The sequence below is a fragment of the Petromyzon marinus genome, assembly GCF_048934315.1.
Source record: "Petromyzon marinus isolate PM22_M1 ecotype Great Lakes invasive population chromosome 77 unlocalized genomic scaffold, UKy_Petmar_22M1.pri1.0 chr77_unloc.1, whole genome shotgun sequence".
In the NCBI taxonomy this organism is placed as follows: Eukaryota; Metazoa; Chordata; class Hyperoartia; order Petromyzontiformes; family Petromyzontidae; genus Petromyzon; species Petromyzon marinus.
In genome coordinates, this window is record NW_027422621.1 from 113,044 (window position 1) to 131,898 (window position 18,855).

The following is an 18,855-nucleotide window of genomic DNA, read 5'->3' on the forward strand; positions in this document are numbered from 1 at the left end:
GTGGTGGTGATGATGATAATGGTGGTGATGTTGGTGGTGTCTCTATTCACTGTTGATGGAGATCAATGTGATGGTGATGATGGTGGTGGTGATTATGGTGGTGATGATGGTGATGTCTCTATTCACTGCTGATGGAGATCAATGTGGTGATGGTGATGGTGGTGATGGTGGTGATGATGGTGGTGATGGTGATGGTGTCTCTATTCACTGCTGGATGGAGATCAATGTGGTGATGGTGGTGATGATGATAATGGTGGTGATGTTGGTGGTGTCTCTATTCACTGTTGATGGAGATCAATGTGATGGTGATGGTGGTGGTGATGGTGGTGATGATGGTGATGTCTCTATTCACTGCCGATGGAGATCAATGTGGTGATGGTGGTGGTGATGGTGGTGGTGTCTCTGTTCACTGCTGGATGGAGATCGATGTGGTGGTGATGATGGTGGTGATGGTGGTGATGATGGTGTCTCTATTCACTGTTGATGGAGATCAATGTGATAATGATGATGATGGTGGTGGTGGTGGTGTCTCTATTCACTGCTGATGGAGATCAATGTGGTGATGATGGTGGTGGTGGTGTCTATTCACTGCTGATGGAGATCAATGTGGTGATGGTGGTGGTGTCTTTATTCACTGCTGGATGGAGATCAATGTGGTGGTGATGATGGTGGTGATGGTGGTGATGATGGTGTCTCCATTCACTGCTGATGGAGATCAATGTGGTAATGGTGGTGATGGTGGTGGTGTCTCTATTCACTGCTGATGGAGACCGATGTGATGGTGATGACGGTGGTGGTGATGTCTCAACCCTGCGCGTGTTTTCTATTCATTGGCCAGAGACTCAACCTTGCCAATAGACGAACAACTACCCGTAGACTTACATTGCACACAGACTAACATTGCACACAGACTAAGATTTCACCATAGACTCAGCACTGTACCATAGACTCAGCACTGCCCATAGACTCAACACTGCCCATAGACTCAGCACTGCACCATAGACTCACCACTGCACCATAGACTCAGCACTGCACAATAGACTCACCACTGCACCATAGACTCAACACTGCACCATAGACTCAACACTGCACCATAGACTCACCACTGCACCATAGACTCAACACAGCACCATAGACTCAACACTGCACCATAGACTAAACACTGCCCATAGACTCAGCACTGCACCATAGACTCACCTCTGCACCATAGACTCAGCACTGCACCATAGACTCACCACTGCACCATAGACTCAGCACTGCACAATAGACTCACCACTGCACCATAGACTCAACACTGCACCATAGACTCACCACTGCACCATAGACTCAACACAGCACCATAGACTCAACACTGCACCATAGACTCAACACTGCCCATAGACTCAGCACTGCACCATAGACTCACCTCTGCACCATAGACTCAGCACTGCACAATAGACTCAACACTGCACCATAGACTCAACACTGCACCATAGACTCAACACTACACCATAGACTCACCACTGCACCATAGACTCAACACTGCACCATAGACTCAACACTGCACCATAGACTCAACACTGCACCATAGACTCAACACTGCACCATAGACTCAACACTGCACCATAGACTCACCACTGCACCATAGACTCAACACAGCACCATAGACTCAACACTGCACCATAGACTCAACACTGCCCATAGACTCAGCACTGCACCATAGACTCACCACTGCACCATAGACTCAGCACTGCACAATAGACTCAACACTGCACCATAGACTCAACACTGCACCATAGACTCAACACTGCACCATAGACTCACCACTGCACCATAGACTCAACACTGCACCATAGACTCAACACTGCACCATAGACTCAACACTGCACCATAGACTCAACACTGCACCATAGACTCAACACTGCACCATAGACTCAACACTACACCATAGACTCACCACTGCACCATAGACTCAACACTGCACCGCAGACTCAACACTGCACCATAGACTCAACACTGCACCATAGACTCAACACTGCACCATAGACTCAACACTGAAACTCAACACTGCACCATAGACTCAACACTGCACCATCGACTCAGCACTGCACCATAGACTAAACACTGCAGCATAGACTCAACACTGCACCATAGACTCAACACTGCACCACAGACTCAACACTGCACCACAGACTCAACACTGCACCATAGACTCAGCACTGCCCATAGACTCAACACTGCACCATAGACTCAACACTGCACCATCGACTCACCACTGCACCATAGACTCAACACTGCACCATAGACTCAACACTGCACCACAGACTCAACACTGCCATAGACGCAACACTGCACAATAGACTCAACACTGCACCATAGACTCAACACTACACCATAGACTCACCACTGCACCATAGATTCAACACTGCACCATAGACTCAACACTGCACCATAGACTCAACACTGCACCATAGACTCAACACTGCACCATAGACTCAACACTGCACCATAGACTCAACACTGCACCATAGACTCAACACTACACCATAGACTCACCACTGCACCATAGACTCAACACTGCACCGCAGACTCAACACTGCACAATAGACTCAACACTGCACCATAGACTCAACACTGCACCATAGACTCAACACTGAAACTCAACACTGCACCATAGACTCAACACTGCACCATCGACTCAGCACTGCACCATAGACTAAACACTGCAGCATAGACTCAACACTGCACCATAGACTCAGCACTGCACCACAGACTCAACACTGCACCACAGACTCAACACTGCCATAGACTCAACACTGCACCATAGACTCAACACTGCACCACAGACTCAACACTGCACCACAGACTCAACACTGCCATAGACTCAACACTGCACCATCGACTCAGCACTGCCCATAGACTCAGCACTGCACCATAGACTCAACACTGCAGCATAGACTCAACACTGCACCATAGACTCAACACTGCACCATAGACTCAACACTGCACCATAGACTCAACACTGCACCATAGACTCAACACTGCACCATAGACTCAACACTGCAGCATAGACTCAACACTGCACCATAGACTCAACACTGCACCATAGACTCACCACCACCGCACCATAGACTCAACACAGCACCATAGACTCAGCACTGCCCATAGACTCAGCACTGCACCATAGACTCAGCACTGCACCATAGACTCAACACTGCACCATAGACTCAACACTGCACCATAGACTCAACACTGCACCATAGACTCAACACTTCCATAGACTCAACACTGCACCATAGACTCAACACTGCACCATAGACTCAACACTGCACCGCACCAGGTAATTATTTTGAGGCTGAGTCGACCTAGGGGAGGAGGCCCAGGACCAGTTCAGAATTTTCGCTGTCACTGAGTGTTGGTGGTGGTGGTTGTGGTTGTTGTGGTGGTTGTGGTGGTTGTTGTCGTGTTGGTGGTTGTGGTTGTTGTGGTGATGGTTGTTGTGGTGATGATGGTTGTGGTGTTTGTGGTGGTTGTGGTGGTTGTGGTTGTTGTGGTGATGGTGGTTGTGGTGTTTGTGGTGTTTGTGGTGGTTGTAGTGGTGGTTGTGGTTGTTGTGGTGATGGTGGTTGTGGTGGTTGTGGTGGTTGTGGTGATGGTGGTTGTGGTGTTTGTGGTGGTTGTTGTGGTGATGGTGGTTGTGGTGTTTGTGGTGATGGTGGTTGTGGTTGTTGTGGTGATGGTGGTTGTGGTGGTGGTGGTTGTGGTTGTTGTGGTGATGGTGGTTGTGGTGGTTGTGGTGGTGGCGGTGGCCGTGAGCGAGAATCGGACTGCCGGGTTTCTTAGTAGCGCGGCGTAGAGCTAACCACTGTCCCACCACTCCCCGCCACCACTCCGCCCCACCTCTACCCCCCCACCTCCTCTACCCCCCCACTACCTCTACCCCCCCACAACCTCTACCCCCCCCCCCACTACCTCCCCCACCACCGCCTCCCCCACCACCAAGGCGTCGCCATGCCGAAGAGGACCGCCACCACCGCCGCCACCACCACCACCACCACCGGCATCACCGCCACAGCCGCCACGGTGGTGGCGGGCGCCGGAGGGGACGGCCGCTCGGAACGCCTCCCGGGGCCCCTTTTGATGGGGCCCCCCAACTTGGTGCCCCCCACGACCTCCACGACCTCCACGACCTCCACGACCTCGTCGTGGTCGTCGTCGGCGGCGGCGGGGAGAGCCGGGAGCCGCTTCAAAGCGAAGCACTCGCTGGACAGCGACGAGGAGGACGATGACGATGATGGGAGGCGCGCTGGCACGGGGAAGTATGACATCCTGAAGAGCGACGATATCGAGGGTGGGTGGTGCCGCTCGCTCATCCGCTCGCTCGCTCACTCGCTCATCTACTCGCTCACCCACTCGCTGATCTACTCGCTCACTCGCTCGCTCGCTCACTCACCCACTCGCTCATCTACTCGCTCGCTCGCTCACCCGCTCGCTCGCTCACCCACTCGGTCATCTACTCGCTCATCCACTCGCTCACTCATCCACTCAATCATCCACTCACCCACTCGCTCGCTCACTCACTCACTCACCCACTCGCTCATCTACTCGCTCATCCACTCGCTCGCTCACTCACTCACTCGCTCATCTACTCGCTCGCTCGCTGACTCATCCACTCACTCACCCTCTCATCCACTCACTCACTCGCTCATCCACTCGCTCATCCACTCACCCACTCGCTCACTCATCCACTCACTCACTCGCTCATCCACTCGCTCATCCACTCACCCACTCGCTCACTCATCCACTCACTGACCCTCTCACTCACCCTCCCGCTCACTCGCTCATCTACTCGCTCGCTCACTCACTCACTCACTCACCCACTCGCTCATCTACTCGCTCATCTACTCGCTCGCTCGCTCACTCATCCACTCACTCACCCTCTCATCCACTCACTCACTCGCTCATCCACTCGCTCATTCACTCACCCACTCGCTCACTCATCCACTCACTCACTCGCTCATCCACTCGCTCATCCACTCGCTCGCTCACTCGCTCACTCACTCACTCATCCACTCACTCATCTACTCGCTCATCCACTCGCTCGCTCACTCACTCACTCACTTGCTCGCTCGCTCGCTCGCTCGCTCACTCGCTCGCTCGCTCTCACTCACTCACTTGCTCGCTCACTCACTCACTCGCTCACTCACTTGCTCACTCACCCACTCGCTTATCTACTCGCTCATCCACTCGCTCACCCACTCCCTCATCCACTCGCTCACCCACTCGCTCACCCTCTCACGCACCCTCTTGCTCACCCTCCCGCTCACCCTCTCACCCTCCACTCACCCGCTCACCCTGCCGTGCTCACCAGGTGAGGAGGAGGCGACGCTGGACTTCGAGGGCGGGGTTCGCATCACCCCCTTCAACCTCCGTGAGGAGATGGAGGAGGGACATTTTGACTCCCATGGGAACTACTTCCTCCACCGTGACGAGGTGGTGAGGGACAGCTGGTTGGATAACATCGACTGGGGTGAGCATGCCTACACCCACCTCACCCTCACCGGAAGCAGCCTCCACCCACCTCACCGCCAGCGCTCACCATCTCGCTCACCATCTCTCACCATCTCACCATCTCTCTCACCATCTCTCTACATCTCTCTCACCATCTCTCTCTCACATCTCCTTCTCACCATCTCTCTCTCACCATCTCTCTCACCATCTCTCTCTTACCATCTCTCTCTCACCATCTCTCACCATCTCGCTCACCATCACTCACCATCGCTCTCTCTCACCATCTCTCTCTCTCTCTCACCATCTCTCTCACCATCTCTCTCTCTCACCATCTCTCTCACCATCTCTCTCACCATCTCTCTCTCTCTCTCTCACCATCTCTCTCTCTCACCATCTCTCTACCATCTCTCTCTCACCATCTCTCTCTCTCACCATCTCTCTCTCTCTCACCATCTCTCTCACCATCTCTCTCTCTCACCATCTCTCTCACCATCTCTCTCACCATCTCTCTCTCTCTCTCACCATCTCTCTCACCATCTCTCTCACCATCTCTCTCACCATCTCTCTCACCATCTCTCTCTCACCATCTCTCTCACCATCTCTCTCACCATCTCTCTCACCATCTCCCTCTCACCATCTCTCTCACCATCTCCCTCTCACCATCTCTCTCACCATCTCTCTCACCATCTCTCTCACCATCTCTCTCTCTCTCTCACCATCTCTCTCACCATCTCTCTCTCTCTCTCACCATCTCTCTCACCATCTCTCCCTCTCTCTCACCATCTCTCTCTCTCTCTCACCATCTCTCACCATCTCTCTCTCTCTCTCACCATCTCTCACCATCTCTCTCTCTCACCATCTCTCTCTCACCATCTCTCTCACCATCTCTCTCACCATCTCCCTCTCACCATCTCTCTCACCATCTCCCTCTCACCATCTCTCTCACCATCTCTCTCACCATCTCTCTCACCATCTCTCTCTCTCACCATCTCTCTCACCATCTCTCTCTCTCTCTCTCACCATCTCTCTCACCATCTCTCCCTCTCTCTCACCATCTCTCTCTCTCTCTCACCATCTCTCACCATCTCTCTCTCTCTCACCATCTCTCTCTCTCTCACCATCTCTCACCATCTCTCTCTCTCTCACCATCTCTCTCTCACCATCTCTCTCACCATCTCTCTCACCATCTCCCTCTCACCATCTCTCTCACCATCTCCCTCTCACCATCTCTCTCACCATCTCCCTCTCACCATCTCTCTCACCATCTCTCTCACCATCTCTCTCTCTCTCTCACCATCTCTCTCACCATCTCTCTCTCTCTCTCACCATCTCTCTCACCATCTCTCCCTCTCTCTCACCATCTCTCTCTCTCTCTCACCATCTCTCACCATCTCTCTCTCTCTCACCATCTCTCACCATCTCTCTCTCTCTCACCATCTCTCTCTCTCACCATCTCTCTCTCTCACCATCTCTCTCTCACCATCTCTCTCTCTCACCATCTCTCACCATCTCTCTCTCTCACCATCTCTCTCTCACCATCTCTCTCTCACCATCTCTCACCATCTCTCTCTCACCATCTCTCTCACCATCTCTCACCATCTCTCTCTCACCATCTCTCTCTCTCACCATCTCTCACCATCTCTCTCTCTCACCATCTCTCTCTCACCATCTCTCTCTCTCACCATCTCTCACCATCTCTCTCTCTCACCATCTCACCACCACCATCTCTCTCACCATCTCTCTCACCATCTCTCTCTCACCATCTCTCACCACCACCATCTCTCTCTCTCTCTCTCTGTGCGCGTGCCTCAGGTGCGAGTGAAGGAGAGGCCGCTGGGAGTCGCCAAGCCAGGCCGTGGCAACGCCACCACCACCACCACCGCCACCACCGCCACCACCACCGCCACCGCCGGCGAAGACGCCGACGAAGAAGACGACGACAACGAGGACTCGGGCGGCGAAGACTCCGGCGTGGACGAGGTGGCGATCCTCACCGGGATTCTGCCTCTCCTGCAACCGGGCGAGAGCGTCGAGAGAGCCATCAGGAGACTCGGAGGAAGAGGTGGAAGAGGAGGTGGAAGAAGAGGTGGAAGAAGAGGTGGAGTGGCAGCGAAGGGGACAAGGGAGCAGCAGCAGAAGGGAGGGAAGGGCGAGGCGGGGGAGGAGGGGGAGGAGGGGGAGGTGGAGCGCGAGAAGATGCAGAAGGTACACGGCTGTGTGTGTGTACGTGTATGTGTGTGTGTACATGTGTGTGTATGTACATGTGTGTGTATGTGTGTACGTGTGTGTACGTGTGTGTGTACGTGTGTGTGTATGTACATGTGTGTGTGTGTACCTGTGTGTGTACGTGTGTGTGTGTGTGTACGTGTGTGTGTGTACGTGTGTGTGTGTACGTGTGTGTGTACAAGTGTGTGTGTGTACGTGTGTACGTGTGTGTGTGTGTGTGTACGTGTGTACGTGTGTGTGTGTACGTGTGTGTGTGTACGTGTGTGTGTGTGTGTGTACGTGTATGTGTGTACGTGTGTGTACGTGTGTGTGTGTGTGTACATGTGTGTGTGTGTATGTGTATGTGTGTGTACGTGTGAGTACGTGTGTGTGTGTACATGTGTGTGTTGTATGTGTGTGTGTGTACGTGTGTGTGTGTGTGTACGTGTGTACGTGTGTGTGTGTACGTGTGTGTGTGTACGTGTGTGTGTACGTGTGTGTGTGTACGTGTGTGTGTGTGTACGTGTATGTGTGTACGTGTGTGTGTGTGTGTGTACGTGTGTGTGTGTACGTGTGTGTGTGTACGTGTGTGTGTGTACGTGTGTGTGTGTGTACGTGTATGTGTGTACGTGTGTGTACGTGTGTGTGTGTGTGTACATGTGTGTGTGTGTATGTGTATGTGTGTGTACGTGTGAGTACGTGTGTGTGTGTACATGTGTGTGTTGTATGTGTGTGTGTGTACGTGTGTGTGTGTGTATGACTGTGTGTGTGTACGTGTGTGTGTGTGTACGTGTGTGTGTGTGTACGTGTGTGTGTGTACGTGTGTGTGTGTGTATGTGTGTGTGTGTATGACTGTGTGTGTGTACGTGTGTGTGTGTGTGTGCATGTGTGTGTGTACGTGTGTGTGTGTACGTGTGTGTGTGTACGTGTGTGTGTGTACGTGTGTGTGTGTACGTGTGTGTGTGTCTGTGTGTGTGTCTGTGTGTGTGTTTGTGTGTGTGTGTACGTGTGTGTACGTGTGTGTGTGTGTACGTGTGTGTGTGTGTACGTGTGTGTGTGTACGTGTGTGTGTGTGTACGTGTGTGTGTGTGACTGTGTGTGTGTGTACGTGTGTACGTGTGTGTGTACGTGTGTACGTGTGTGTGTGTGTACATGTGTGTGTGTACGTGTGTGTGTGTACGTGTGTGTGTGTACGTGTGTGTGTTTGTGTCTGTGTGTGTGTGTTTGTGTGTGTGTGTGTGTACGTGTGTGTGTGTGTACGTGTGTGTGTGTGTACGTGTATGTGTGTGTACGTGTGTGTGTGTACATGTGTGTGTGTACGTGTGTGTGTGTGTGTACGTGTGTGTGTGACTGTGTGTGTACGTGTATGTGTGTACGTGTGTGTCTGTGTGTGTGTGTGACTGTGTGTGTGTACGTGTGTGTGAGTACGTGTGTGTGTGTACGTGTGTGTGTGTACGTGTGTGTGTACGTGTGTGTGTGTACGTGTGTGTGTGTGTACGTGTATGTGTGTACGTGTGTGTGTGTGTGTACGTGTGTACGTGTGTGTGTGTACGTGTGTGTGTACGTGTGTGTGTACGTGTGTGTGTGTACGTGTGTGTGTGTGTACGTGTATGTGTGTACGTGTGTGTACGTGTGTGTGTGTGTGTACATGTGTGTGTGTGTATGTGTATGTGTGTGTACGTGTGAGTACGTGTGTGTGTGTACATGTGTGTGTTGTATGTGTGTGTGTGTACGTGTGTGTGTGTGTATGACTGTGTGTGTGTACGTGTGTGTGTGTGTACGTGTGTGTGTGTGTACGTGTGTGTGTGTGTACGTGTGTGTGTGTATGTGTGTGTGTGTATGACTGTGTGTGTGTACGTGTGTGTGTGTGTGCATGTGTGTGTGTACGTGTGTGTGTGTACGTGTGTGTGTGTACGTGTGTGTGTGTACGTGTGTGTGTGTACGTGTGTGTGTGTGTGTCTGTGTGTGTGTGTACGTGTGTGTACGTGTGTGTGTGTGTACGTGTGTGTGTGTGTACGTGTGTGTGTGTACGTGTGTGTGTGTGTACGTGTGTGTGTGTGACTGTGTGTGTGTGTACGTGTGTACGTGTGTGTGTACGTGTGTACGTGTGTGTGTGTGTACATGTGTGTGTGTACGTGTGTGTGTGTACGTGTGTGTGTACGTGTGTGTGTGTACGTGTGTGTGTTTGTGTCTGTGTGTGTGTGTTTGTGTGTGTGTGTGTGTACGTGTGTGTGTGTGTACGTGTGTGTGTGTGTACGTGTATGTGTGTGTACGTGTGTGTGTGTACATGTGTGTGTGTACGTGTGTGTGTGTGTGTACGTGTGTGTGTGACTGTGTGTGTACGTGTATGTGTGTACGTGTGTGTCTGTGTGTGTGTGTGACTGTGTGTGTGTACGTGTGTGTGAGTACGTGTGTGTGTACGTGTGTGTGTGTACGTGTGTGTGTGTGTGTGTACGTGTATGTGTGTACGTGTGTGTACGTGTGTGTGTGTGTGTACATGTGTGTGTGTGTATGTGTATGTGTGTGTACGTGTGAGTACGTGTGTGTGTGTACATGTGTGTGTTGTATGTGTGTGTGTGTACGTGTGTGTGTGTACGTGTGTACGTGTGTGTGTGTACGTGTGTGTGTGTACGTGTGTGTGTACGTGTGTGTGTGTACGTGTGTGTGTGTGTACGTGTATGTGTGTACGTGTGTGTGTGTGTGTACGTGTGTACGTGTGTGTGTGTACGTGTGTGTGTGTACGTGTGTGTGTACGTGTGTGTGTGTACGTGTGTGTGTGTGTACGTGTATGTGTGTACGTGTGTGTACGTGTGTGTGTGTGTGTACATGTGTGTGTGTGTATGTGTATGTGTGTGTACGTGTGAGTACGTGTGTGTGTGTACATGTGTGTGTTGTATGTGTGTGTGTGTACGTGTGTGTGTGTGTATGACTGTGTGTGTGTACGTGTGTGTGTGTGTACGTGTGTGTGTGTGTACGTGTGTGTGTGTACGTGTGTGTGTGTGTATGTGTGTGTGTGTATGACTGTGTGTGTGTACGTGTGTGTGTGTGTGCATGTGTGTGTGTACGTGTGTGTGTGTACGTGTGTGTGTGTACGTGTGTGTGTGTACGTGTGTGTGTGTCTGTGTGTGTGTCTGTGTGTGTGTTTGTGTGTGTGTGTACGTGTGTGTACGTGTGTGTGTGTGTACGTGTGTGTGTGTGTACGTGTGTGTGTGTACGTGTGTGTGTGTGTACGTGTGTGTGTGTGACTGTGTGTGTGTGTACGTGTGTACGTGTGTGTGTACGTGTGTACGTGTGTGTGTGTGTACATGTGTGTGTGTACGTGTGTGTGTGTACGTGTGTGTGTGTACGTGTGTGTGTGTACGTGTGTGTGTTTGTGTCTGTGTGTGTGTGTTTGTGTGTGTGTGTGTGTACGTGTGTGTGTGTGTGTGTATGTGTATGTGTGTGTACGTGTGTGTGTGTACATGTGTGTGTGTACGTGTGTGTGTGTGTGTACGTGTGTGTGTGACTGTGTGTGTACGTGTATGTGTGTACGTGTGTGTCTGTGTGTGTGTGTGACTGTGTGTGTGTACGTGTGTGTGAGTACGTGTGTGTGTGTACGTGTGTGTGTTGTATGTGTGTGTGTGTACATGTGTGTGTGTACATGTGTGTGTGTACATGTGTGTGTGTGTGTGTTTGTGTGTGTGTGTACGTGTGTGTGTGTACGTGTGTGTGTGTGTGTACATGTGTGTGTGTGACTGTGTGTGTGTACGTGTGTGTGTGTACGTGTGTGTGTGTACATGTGTGTGTACATGTGTGTGTGTACGTGTGTGTGTGTACATGTGTGTGTGTTGTATGTGTGTGTGTGTACGTGTGTGTGTGTGTGACTGTGTGTGTGTGTACGTGTGTGTACGTGTGTGTGTGTGTACGTGTGTGTGTATGTGTGTGTATGTGTGTGTACGTGTGTGTGTATGTGTGTGTATGTGTGTGTACGTGTGTGTGTGTACGTGTGTGTGCGTGTGTGACTGTGTGTGTGTACGTGTGTGTGTACATGTGTGTGTGTGACTGTGTGTGTGTACGTGTGTGTGTGTGTGTGTGTTATATGTGTGTGTGTGTGTGTACGTGTGTGTGTTATATGTGTGTGTGTGTACGTGTGTGTGTACATGTGTACGTGTGTGTGTGTACGTGTGTGTGTGTACATGTGTGTGTGTTTGTGTGTGTGTGTACGTGTGTGTGTGTGTTGTGTGTGTGTACGTGTGTGTGTGTGTTGTATGTGTGTGTGTGTACGTGTGTGTGTGTCTGTGTGTGTGTGTACGTGTGTGTACAAGTGTGTGTGTGTGTGTACGTGTGTGTGTGTGTGTATGTACATGTGTGTGTGTGTATGTGTGTGTGTACATGTGTGTGTGTGTATGTGTGTGTGTGTGTGTACGTGTGTGTGTACGTGTGTGTGACTGTGTGTATGTGTACATGTGTGCGTGTGTATGTGTGTGTGTGTACGTGTGTACGTGTGTGTGTGTGTACATGTGTGTGTGTACGTGTGTGTGTGTACGTGTGTACGTGTGTGTGTGTGTACGTGTGTGTGTGTGTACGTGTGTGTGTGTGTGTACGTGTGTGTGTGTACGTGTGTGTGTTTGTGTCTGTGTGTGTACGTGTGTGTCTGTGTGTGTGTTTGTGTGTGTGTGTACGTGTGTGTACGTGTGTGTGTACATGTGTGTGTGTGTGTACGTGTGTGTGTGTGTACGTGTGTGTGTGTTATATGTGTGTGTGTGTACGTGTGTGTGTGTACGTGTGTGTACGTGTGTGTGTGTACGTGTGTGTGTGTTATATGTGTGTGTGTGTACGTGTGTGTGTGTGTACGTGTGTGTGTTGTATGTGTGTGTGTGTACGTGTGTGTGTGTCTGTGTGTGTGTGTGTGTCTGTGTACGTGTGTGTGTCTGTGTGTGTGTGTGTACGTGTGTGTGTGTCTGTGTGTGTGTGTGTACGTGTGTGAGTGTACGTGTGTGTGTGTGTGTGTGACTGTGTGTGTGTACGTGTGTGTATGTGTGTGTGTGTGTGTGACCGTGTGTGTGTGTGTGTGTGTCTGTGTGTATGTGTGTGTGTGTGTACGTGTGTGTACGTGTGTGTGTGTGTACGTGTGTGTGTATGTGTGTGTGTATGTGTGTGTGTATGTGTGTGTACGTGTGTGTGTGTGTGTGTCTGAGTGTGTGTGTGTGTGTCTGTGTGTGTGTTTGTGTCTGTGTGTGTGTACGTGTCTCTGTGTGTGTCTGTGTCTGTGTGTGTGTGTCTGTGTGTGTACGTGTGTACAAAACAACCCCCTACCTCCTCGCGGTGCCGGACGGGCAACTCTGTCGTGGACAGTGCTGTGGGGGGAGATCCAATTTTGATTGGCTCCTCCCCTCATGGCATATGTGTCCACCACAGGGGCTAAACGGGGGCTCTGGACGGGTGCGAGGGGCTGGTAACCCCTCCACCTTCAATTAATTACCACGAAACCACGAGTTAAACTGAAATATGTAACTAATAAGCTTGCGCCGGAGGCCCCGGGGGGCCAGGCGTCTATGACGTCTCCTGGCCAAACCCCAATTGGCGGAGCCAGGAGATTGAATATCCACCCTCGGGGCTCCTCCAGAACCAACGAAAAGCCACTACGGGTGGCCACGTGGAATGTTCGAATGCTCACTGCGGAGGAGAGGCTGCCACTCCTCTGTCGGGAGCTGGACCGGTACCGCCTGGATCTATGCGGCATTCAGGAGGTCCGGTGGACCGGCTCTGGCTCCTGCCACCATGAGGGGTGGACAGTCCTCTACTCGGGGCAGCAGACTGCCAAACAACAGGATGTGGCTCTTCTTTTGAACAAAAGAATGAAGGAGGCGTGGGAGCGTGGCGGTGAGGTGTGGGAAGCTGTAAGCCCCAGGCTACTTTGGGCTCGCCTTCCCATCAACCGGAGGCGAGGAATGGTGGTCGTAGTTACTTATGCCCCCACCGAAGATGAACATCCGTGGAGGGATGCAGGCAAAGCCGATGAGTCAGATGCCTTCTATGACCACCTGTCACAGGTGCTGGCTAAAGTGGCCCCTCGGGATAGAGTCATCATGTTGGGTGACTTTAATGTCCGAGTTGGTCATGATACTGGCACCTGGTCTGGAGTGATTGGAGGGCATGGGCCAAATCAGCTCAATAACAACGGTAGGAGGCTGCTAGATTTTTGTGCAGCCCATGGGCTTGTAATTACCAACACGCTGTTCCGGCATCGGCGCATCCACACAACATCATGGATGCATGCCGGGTCCAAGCAAGAACATCTGCTGGACTACATAGTGACGGACCAGCGAATGCGAGCCCATGTTCTTGACACCAGGACCTACCGTGGAGCTGATCTGCCCTCTGACCATCGACTAGTCATCTGTAAGATGCGCCTGCCATTCTTCCACTCCGGTGGTGGGTGTACACCCAGGACCCCATTCTGACCTAAAGTGGCCTGGTCTCAGTTATCTGATGAAAGTTGCAAGCGAGAATTTCATCATCGCTTGCGGCTGGGATTGGCATCGTCCCCGACTCCTCCTGATGTCGAGGGTAAATGGGCGAGGTTTAGGACTGTGACTCATGCAGCTGCAATGGCTGCTTTGGGTACGCGGTCCAGACCTCCCCAGAGACCCTGGCTGACAGAGGAGGTGTTCAGGATGGTTGAGAAAAAGCGACAGGCCCACTGTCATCGGCTACAGAATCCCACGTCAGAGAATGAGGAGGCTTACCGCAGCCTTCGCTCGGAGGTTCGGAGAGCCGTGAGGCGCTGCAAGGATGGGTGGTGGTCACGGGTTGCTGAGGAGATGGAGTCTGCCTCAGTGGCCCGTGATCACAAATCTCTATTTAACTCCATCAAAAAAGTAACCTGCAGCGCCACACCTATTACCATCATTAGGGGAAAAAACGGTGATCCAATCTCCGACGCCCAGGAACAGGTTTGCAGATTTGCTGAGCATTTCTGTGAGGTCCTGGGGGAGGGAAAATCCCTCAGCCAGGAAAACATCGTGGCACAAAGTGAGGATGACCCTGCTGAGGCTGCGGTGCCTCAAATATTGGAAGAAGTCACCCCCTGTGAGTGGCTGGCTGAAGTGCCATCTGCTGAGGAAGTACTGAAGGTGATCCAGAGTCTGAGACCAGGAAAGGCAGCGGGCAGAGATGATCTCCCAAGCGAAATGCTGAGGGAGGGTGGCGCTTGTGCACAGACTGCCCTATATGACATCATAACAACAGTCTGGACCACTGGACGGGTTCCGCAGGATTGGAAGGATGCCCTGGTGGTCCCCCTCTTTAAGAAGGGGGACCGCACAGACTGTAACAACTACAGGGGCATCTCACTCCTCAGTGTACCGGGAAAGGTCCTGGCAAGGATTATTCAGCATCGCCTTGCCAGGCACACTGAGGAGGTGCTTGCGGAGCCCCAATGCAGTTTCAGGAAAAGGGCGGTCCTGCACAGATGCCATATTTTCTGTCCGTCTGCTACAGCAGAGGTGTAGAGAATTCCAACAAGACCTACATCTCTGCTTTATTGACCTGGTCAAGGCCTATGATACCATCAGTAGGCCTGGGCTCTGGGTCGTTCTTCGTACTTTTGGAGTACTTGACCCTCTGCTCACGATCATTAAGGACCTTCATGATGGTGAGCGGGCCCCGGTAAAACTACGTGGCCGGGAGTCAGAGCCATTCCCTGTACACCTTGGGGTGCGACAGGGATGTCCTCTGGCTCCCACATTATTTAACATCTATTTTGACCACGTAGTTCGTGAAGCCTTCAATGGCTGTACCGGGGGAATCTCCATATGGTACAGATATAATGGGAGGCTGATCGATGCCCGGGTGCGGTCAAGGGATGGCTCCCTATTGGTCAACCATGTTATGTATGCTGATGATTTGGTAATAGCTGCTCAGTCAGAGGAGGAGTTGGAGACGCTGCTGCTGAGACTGGAGCGTGCCACTAAGAGGTGGGGCCTTACCATCAGCCCCACCAAAACTAAGCACCTGCCTGGGTATTTTGTACCATCGGACACTCCACCCCCACAACTCCCAATCGGTGATGGGGCAGTTGTGGAGAGAGTGGAGAGTTTCCCATACCTGGGTAGTGTGCTTATGACTGGCTCCAGTTTAACAGCAGAGGTCTCACTCCGAATCAGTCGAGCGGCAATATCTTTTCATCGGTTGCGTAACGCTGTGTGGAAGCTACCTGGTCTGTCGCTCCGCACTAAGCTTCAGGTCTTCTCGGCCACGGTCATTCCCTCCCTTCTCTACGCTTGCGAAACGTGGACCCCCCTAATGGAACATCTTCGCCGGTTAGAAACGTTTAGCCTGGCCTGCCTACGATCCATCCTGGGTTTAACCAGACTGGATTGTGTGAGGAGCTCACAAATCCTTGAAAGATCTGGGCAAGGTCCCATCGGTGAGCTCCTCCGGCGGGCAAGGCTGCGATGGCTGGGTCATGTAGCCCGCATGCCCAGCCAACGCATGCCGAAACAGCTTTTGTTCGGCCGGATTGAGGGGCTAAGCGGGCGCGGCACGGGCTAGAGAAGAGATGGAGTGATGTGGTACAGGAGGACGTGGAGCTGAGTGGACTTGCCGATGACTGGTACCAGCGGTGTCAAGATCGACCTCTGTGGAGGAGGCTCGTGAAGGATGCTACTGGGCAGTTGGAGGTAGTCGCCCTCCAACAAAAACGGAGGGCGGATGAGCGACGCTCAGAACAACGAGCGGAGCGCCGGGTGGCTAAAGCACAGCAGGTTGGCACAGTAGGGGGCACAGGTGGTGCATCAGCCAGTCGTCTCAGTCAGTCGACCCCTGGCACCTGGGTCTGCCCCGTGACCTGCCAGCGGGCGTTCGACACTTCACGTGATAGCCTCAAGGTGCACATAGCCTGGCACAAGCGTCGTGGTGACGTCACCACCACTTAGTGGCGAATGGCGGTTGTTGTTGTGTGTACGTGTGTGTGTCTGTGTGTGTGTTTGTCTGTGTGTGTTTGTGTGTGTGCCTGTGTGTGTTTGTGTGTGTGTGTGTGTGCGTGCGTGTGTTTGTGTGTGTGTGTGCATGCGTGTGTGCGTCGTGTGTGTACGCGTGTTTCTTTGTCCGTGTGTTCGTGTGAGTCTTCGTGCGAGTGGACGAGTGAGTGAGTGGACGAGTGATTGAAGGGATGAGTGGGTACGTGAGTGAGTGAGTGAGTGAATCGATGAGTGTGTGAGCGAGTGACTGAGTGTACGAGTGAGTGAGTTTGTAACTGAGTTAATGAGTGAGCGAGTGAGTGAATGAGTGTATGAGTGAGCGAGAGAGTGAGTTATTGAGTGAGCGAGAGAGTGAGTGAGTGAGCGAGTGAGTGTGTAACTGAGTGAGCTCGCGAGTGACTTGGTGGGTGAGTGAGTGAGCGGGAGTGAGTGTGTGAGTGTGTAGCTGAGTGTGAGTGAGTGTACGAGTAAGAGAGTGAGTGAGCAAGTGAGTGAGTGGGCGAGTGAGTGGGTGAGTGGTGAGTGAGTGAGTGTGGAACTGAGTGAGCGAGTGAGTGACTGAGAGAGCGAGTGAGCGAGCGAGTCAGTGATTGAGTTAGTAACTGAGTGAGCGAGTGATTGAGTGAGTGAGCGAGTGAGTGGGTGAGTGAGTGAGTGAGTGGGTGAGTGGTGAGTGAGTGAGTGTACGAGCGAGTGAGCGAGTGGGTGAGTGAGTGGTGAGTGAGTGGGTGAGTGGTGAGTGAGTGAGTGAGCGAGAGTGAGTGAGTGAGTGAGCGAGTGAGTGTGTAACTGAGTGAGCTCGCGAGTGACTTGGTGGGTGAGTGAGTGAGTGAGCGAGAGTGAGTGTGTGAGTGTGTAGCTGAGTGTGAGTGAGTGTACGAGTAAGAGAGTGAGCGAGTGAGTGAGTGGGCGAGTGGTGAGTGAGTGAGTGTGGAACTGAGTGAGCGAGTGAGTGACTGAGAGAGCGAGTGAGCGAGCGAGTCAGTGATTGAGTTAGTAACTGAGTGAGCGAGTGATTGAGTGAGTGAGCGAGTGAGTGGGTGAGTGAGTGAGTGAGTGGGTGAGTGGTGAGTGAGTGTACGATCGAGCGAGTGAGTTAGTAACTGAGTGAGCGAGTGACTGAGTGGGTGAGTGGTGAGTGAGTGAGTGAGCGAGAGAGTGAGCGAGAGAGTGAGTGAGTGAGTGAGCGAGTGAGTGTGTAACTGAGTGAGCTCGCGAGTGACTTGGTGGGTGAGTGAGTGAGTGAGCGAGAGTGAGTGTGTGAGTGTGTAGCTGAGTGTGAGTGAGTGTACGAGTAAGAGAGTGAGTGAGTGAGTGGGCGAGTGAGTGGGTGAGTAGTGAGTGAGTGAGTGTGGAACTGAGTGAGCGAGTGAGTGACTGAGTGAGCGAGTGAGTGGGTGAGTGAGTGAGTGGGTGAGTGGTGAGTGAGTGAGTGTACGATCGAGCGAGTGAGTTAGTAACTGAGTGAGCGAGTGACTGAGTGAGTGAGCGAGTGAGTGAGTGGGTGAGTGAGTGGGTGAGTGAGTGAGCGAGCGAGTGAGTGGTGAGTGAGTGAGTGAGTGTACGAGCAAGTGGGTGAGTGGTGAGTGAGTGAGTGTACGAGCGAGCGAGTGATCGAGTGGGTGAGTGGGTGAGTGGGTGAGTGGGTGAGTGAGTGGGTGAGTGGGTCAGTGAGTGAGTTAGTAACTGAGTGGGCGAGTGAGTGGGTGAGTGGGCGAGCGAGCGTACGAGCGAGCGGGCGAGCGAGCGGGCCTTCGTCTCTCCCGCAGCTCATCAGCCTGGCGGATGAGCTCATCCAGTCGGGCTACTACGAGATCTACGGGGACACTCACGAGAAGATCTCGCACCGCCTTCGGGCGCTCGCAACCCCGGCAACCTCCGCAACCTCCGCAACCCACGCAACCCTCGCAACCCTCGCAACCCCCGCAACCCAACAACAAAACCAACGACGCAGAGACGTCGGAGATGATTCGTCCGGCCCGCCACCTGCCAAACGCATCAAGTCGTCCGTGACGTTTGCCGGTGGTGATGCCGGTGGTGGTGGTGATGGTGGTGGTGGTGGTGATGGTGGTGGTGGTGCCGGTGGTGGTGCCGGTGGTGGTGGTGAAGACGTTGAGGATGCGCTGGACATGTTTGCCGAGGAGATTGACGAGCAGACTTTGAGTCGCGACCACAGGAGGGGTGGGGCCGGTGGTGA

The 18,855-nt window shown here is 52.5% G+C and overlaps 1 protein-coding gene across 5 annotated transcripts in view; it reads left to right on the forward strand.

The window, feature by feature from the left end:
* The window catches only part of CD2BP2 (CD2 cytoplasmic tail binding protein 2), a 30,452-nt gene that overhangs the window by 2,209 nt on the left and 9,388 nt on the right, over positions 1-18,855 (forward strand). For 2 of the 5 annotated variants that reach the window (XM_076058571.1, XM_076058572.1), the window contains exons 2-5: positions 3,983-4,330; positions 5,351-5,507; positions 7,302-7,695; positions 18,428-18,851. In XM_076058571.1, coding sequence (XP_075914686.1) covers positions 3,991-4,330; positions 5,351-5,507; positions 7,302-7,695; positions 18,428-18,851 — 1,315 coding nt within the window. In that variant the 5' untranslated portion in view covers positions 3,983-3,990. Of the gene's footprint in view, positions 1-1,274; positions 3,320-3,982; positions 4,331-5,350; positions 5,508-7,301; positions 7,696-18,427; positions 18,852-18,855 lie in introns of those variants that run through there. The other 3 variants (XM_076058574.1, XM_076058575.1, XM_076058573.1) reach the window with 3 other exon arrangements.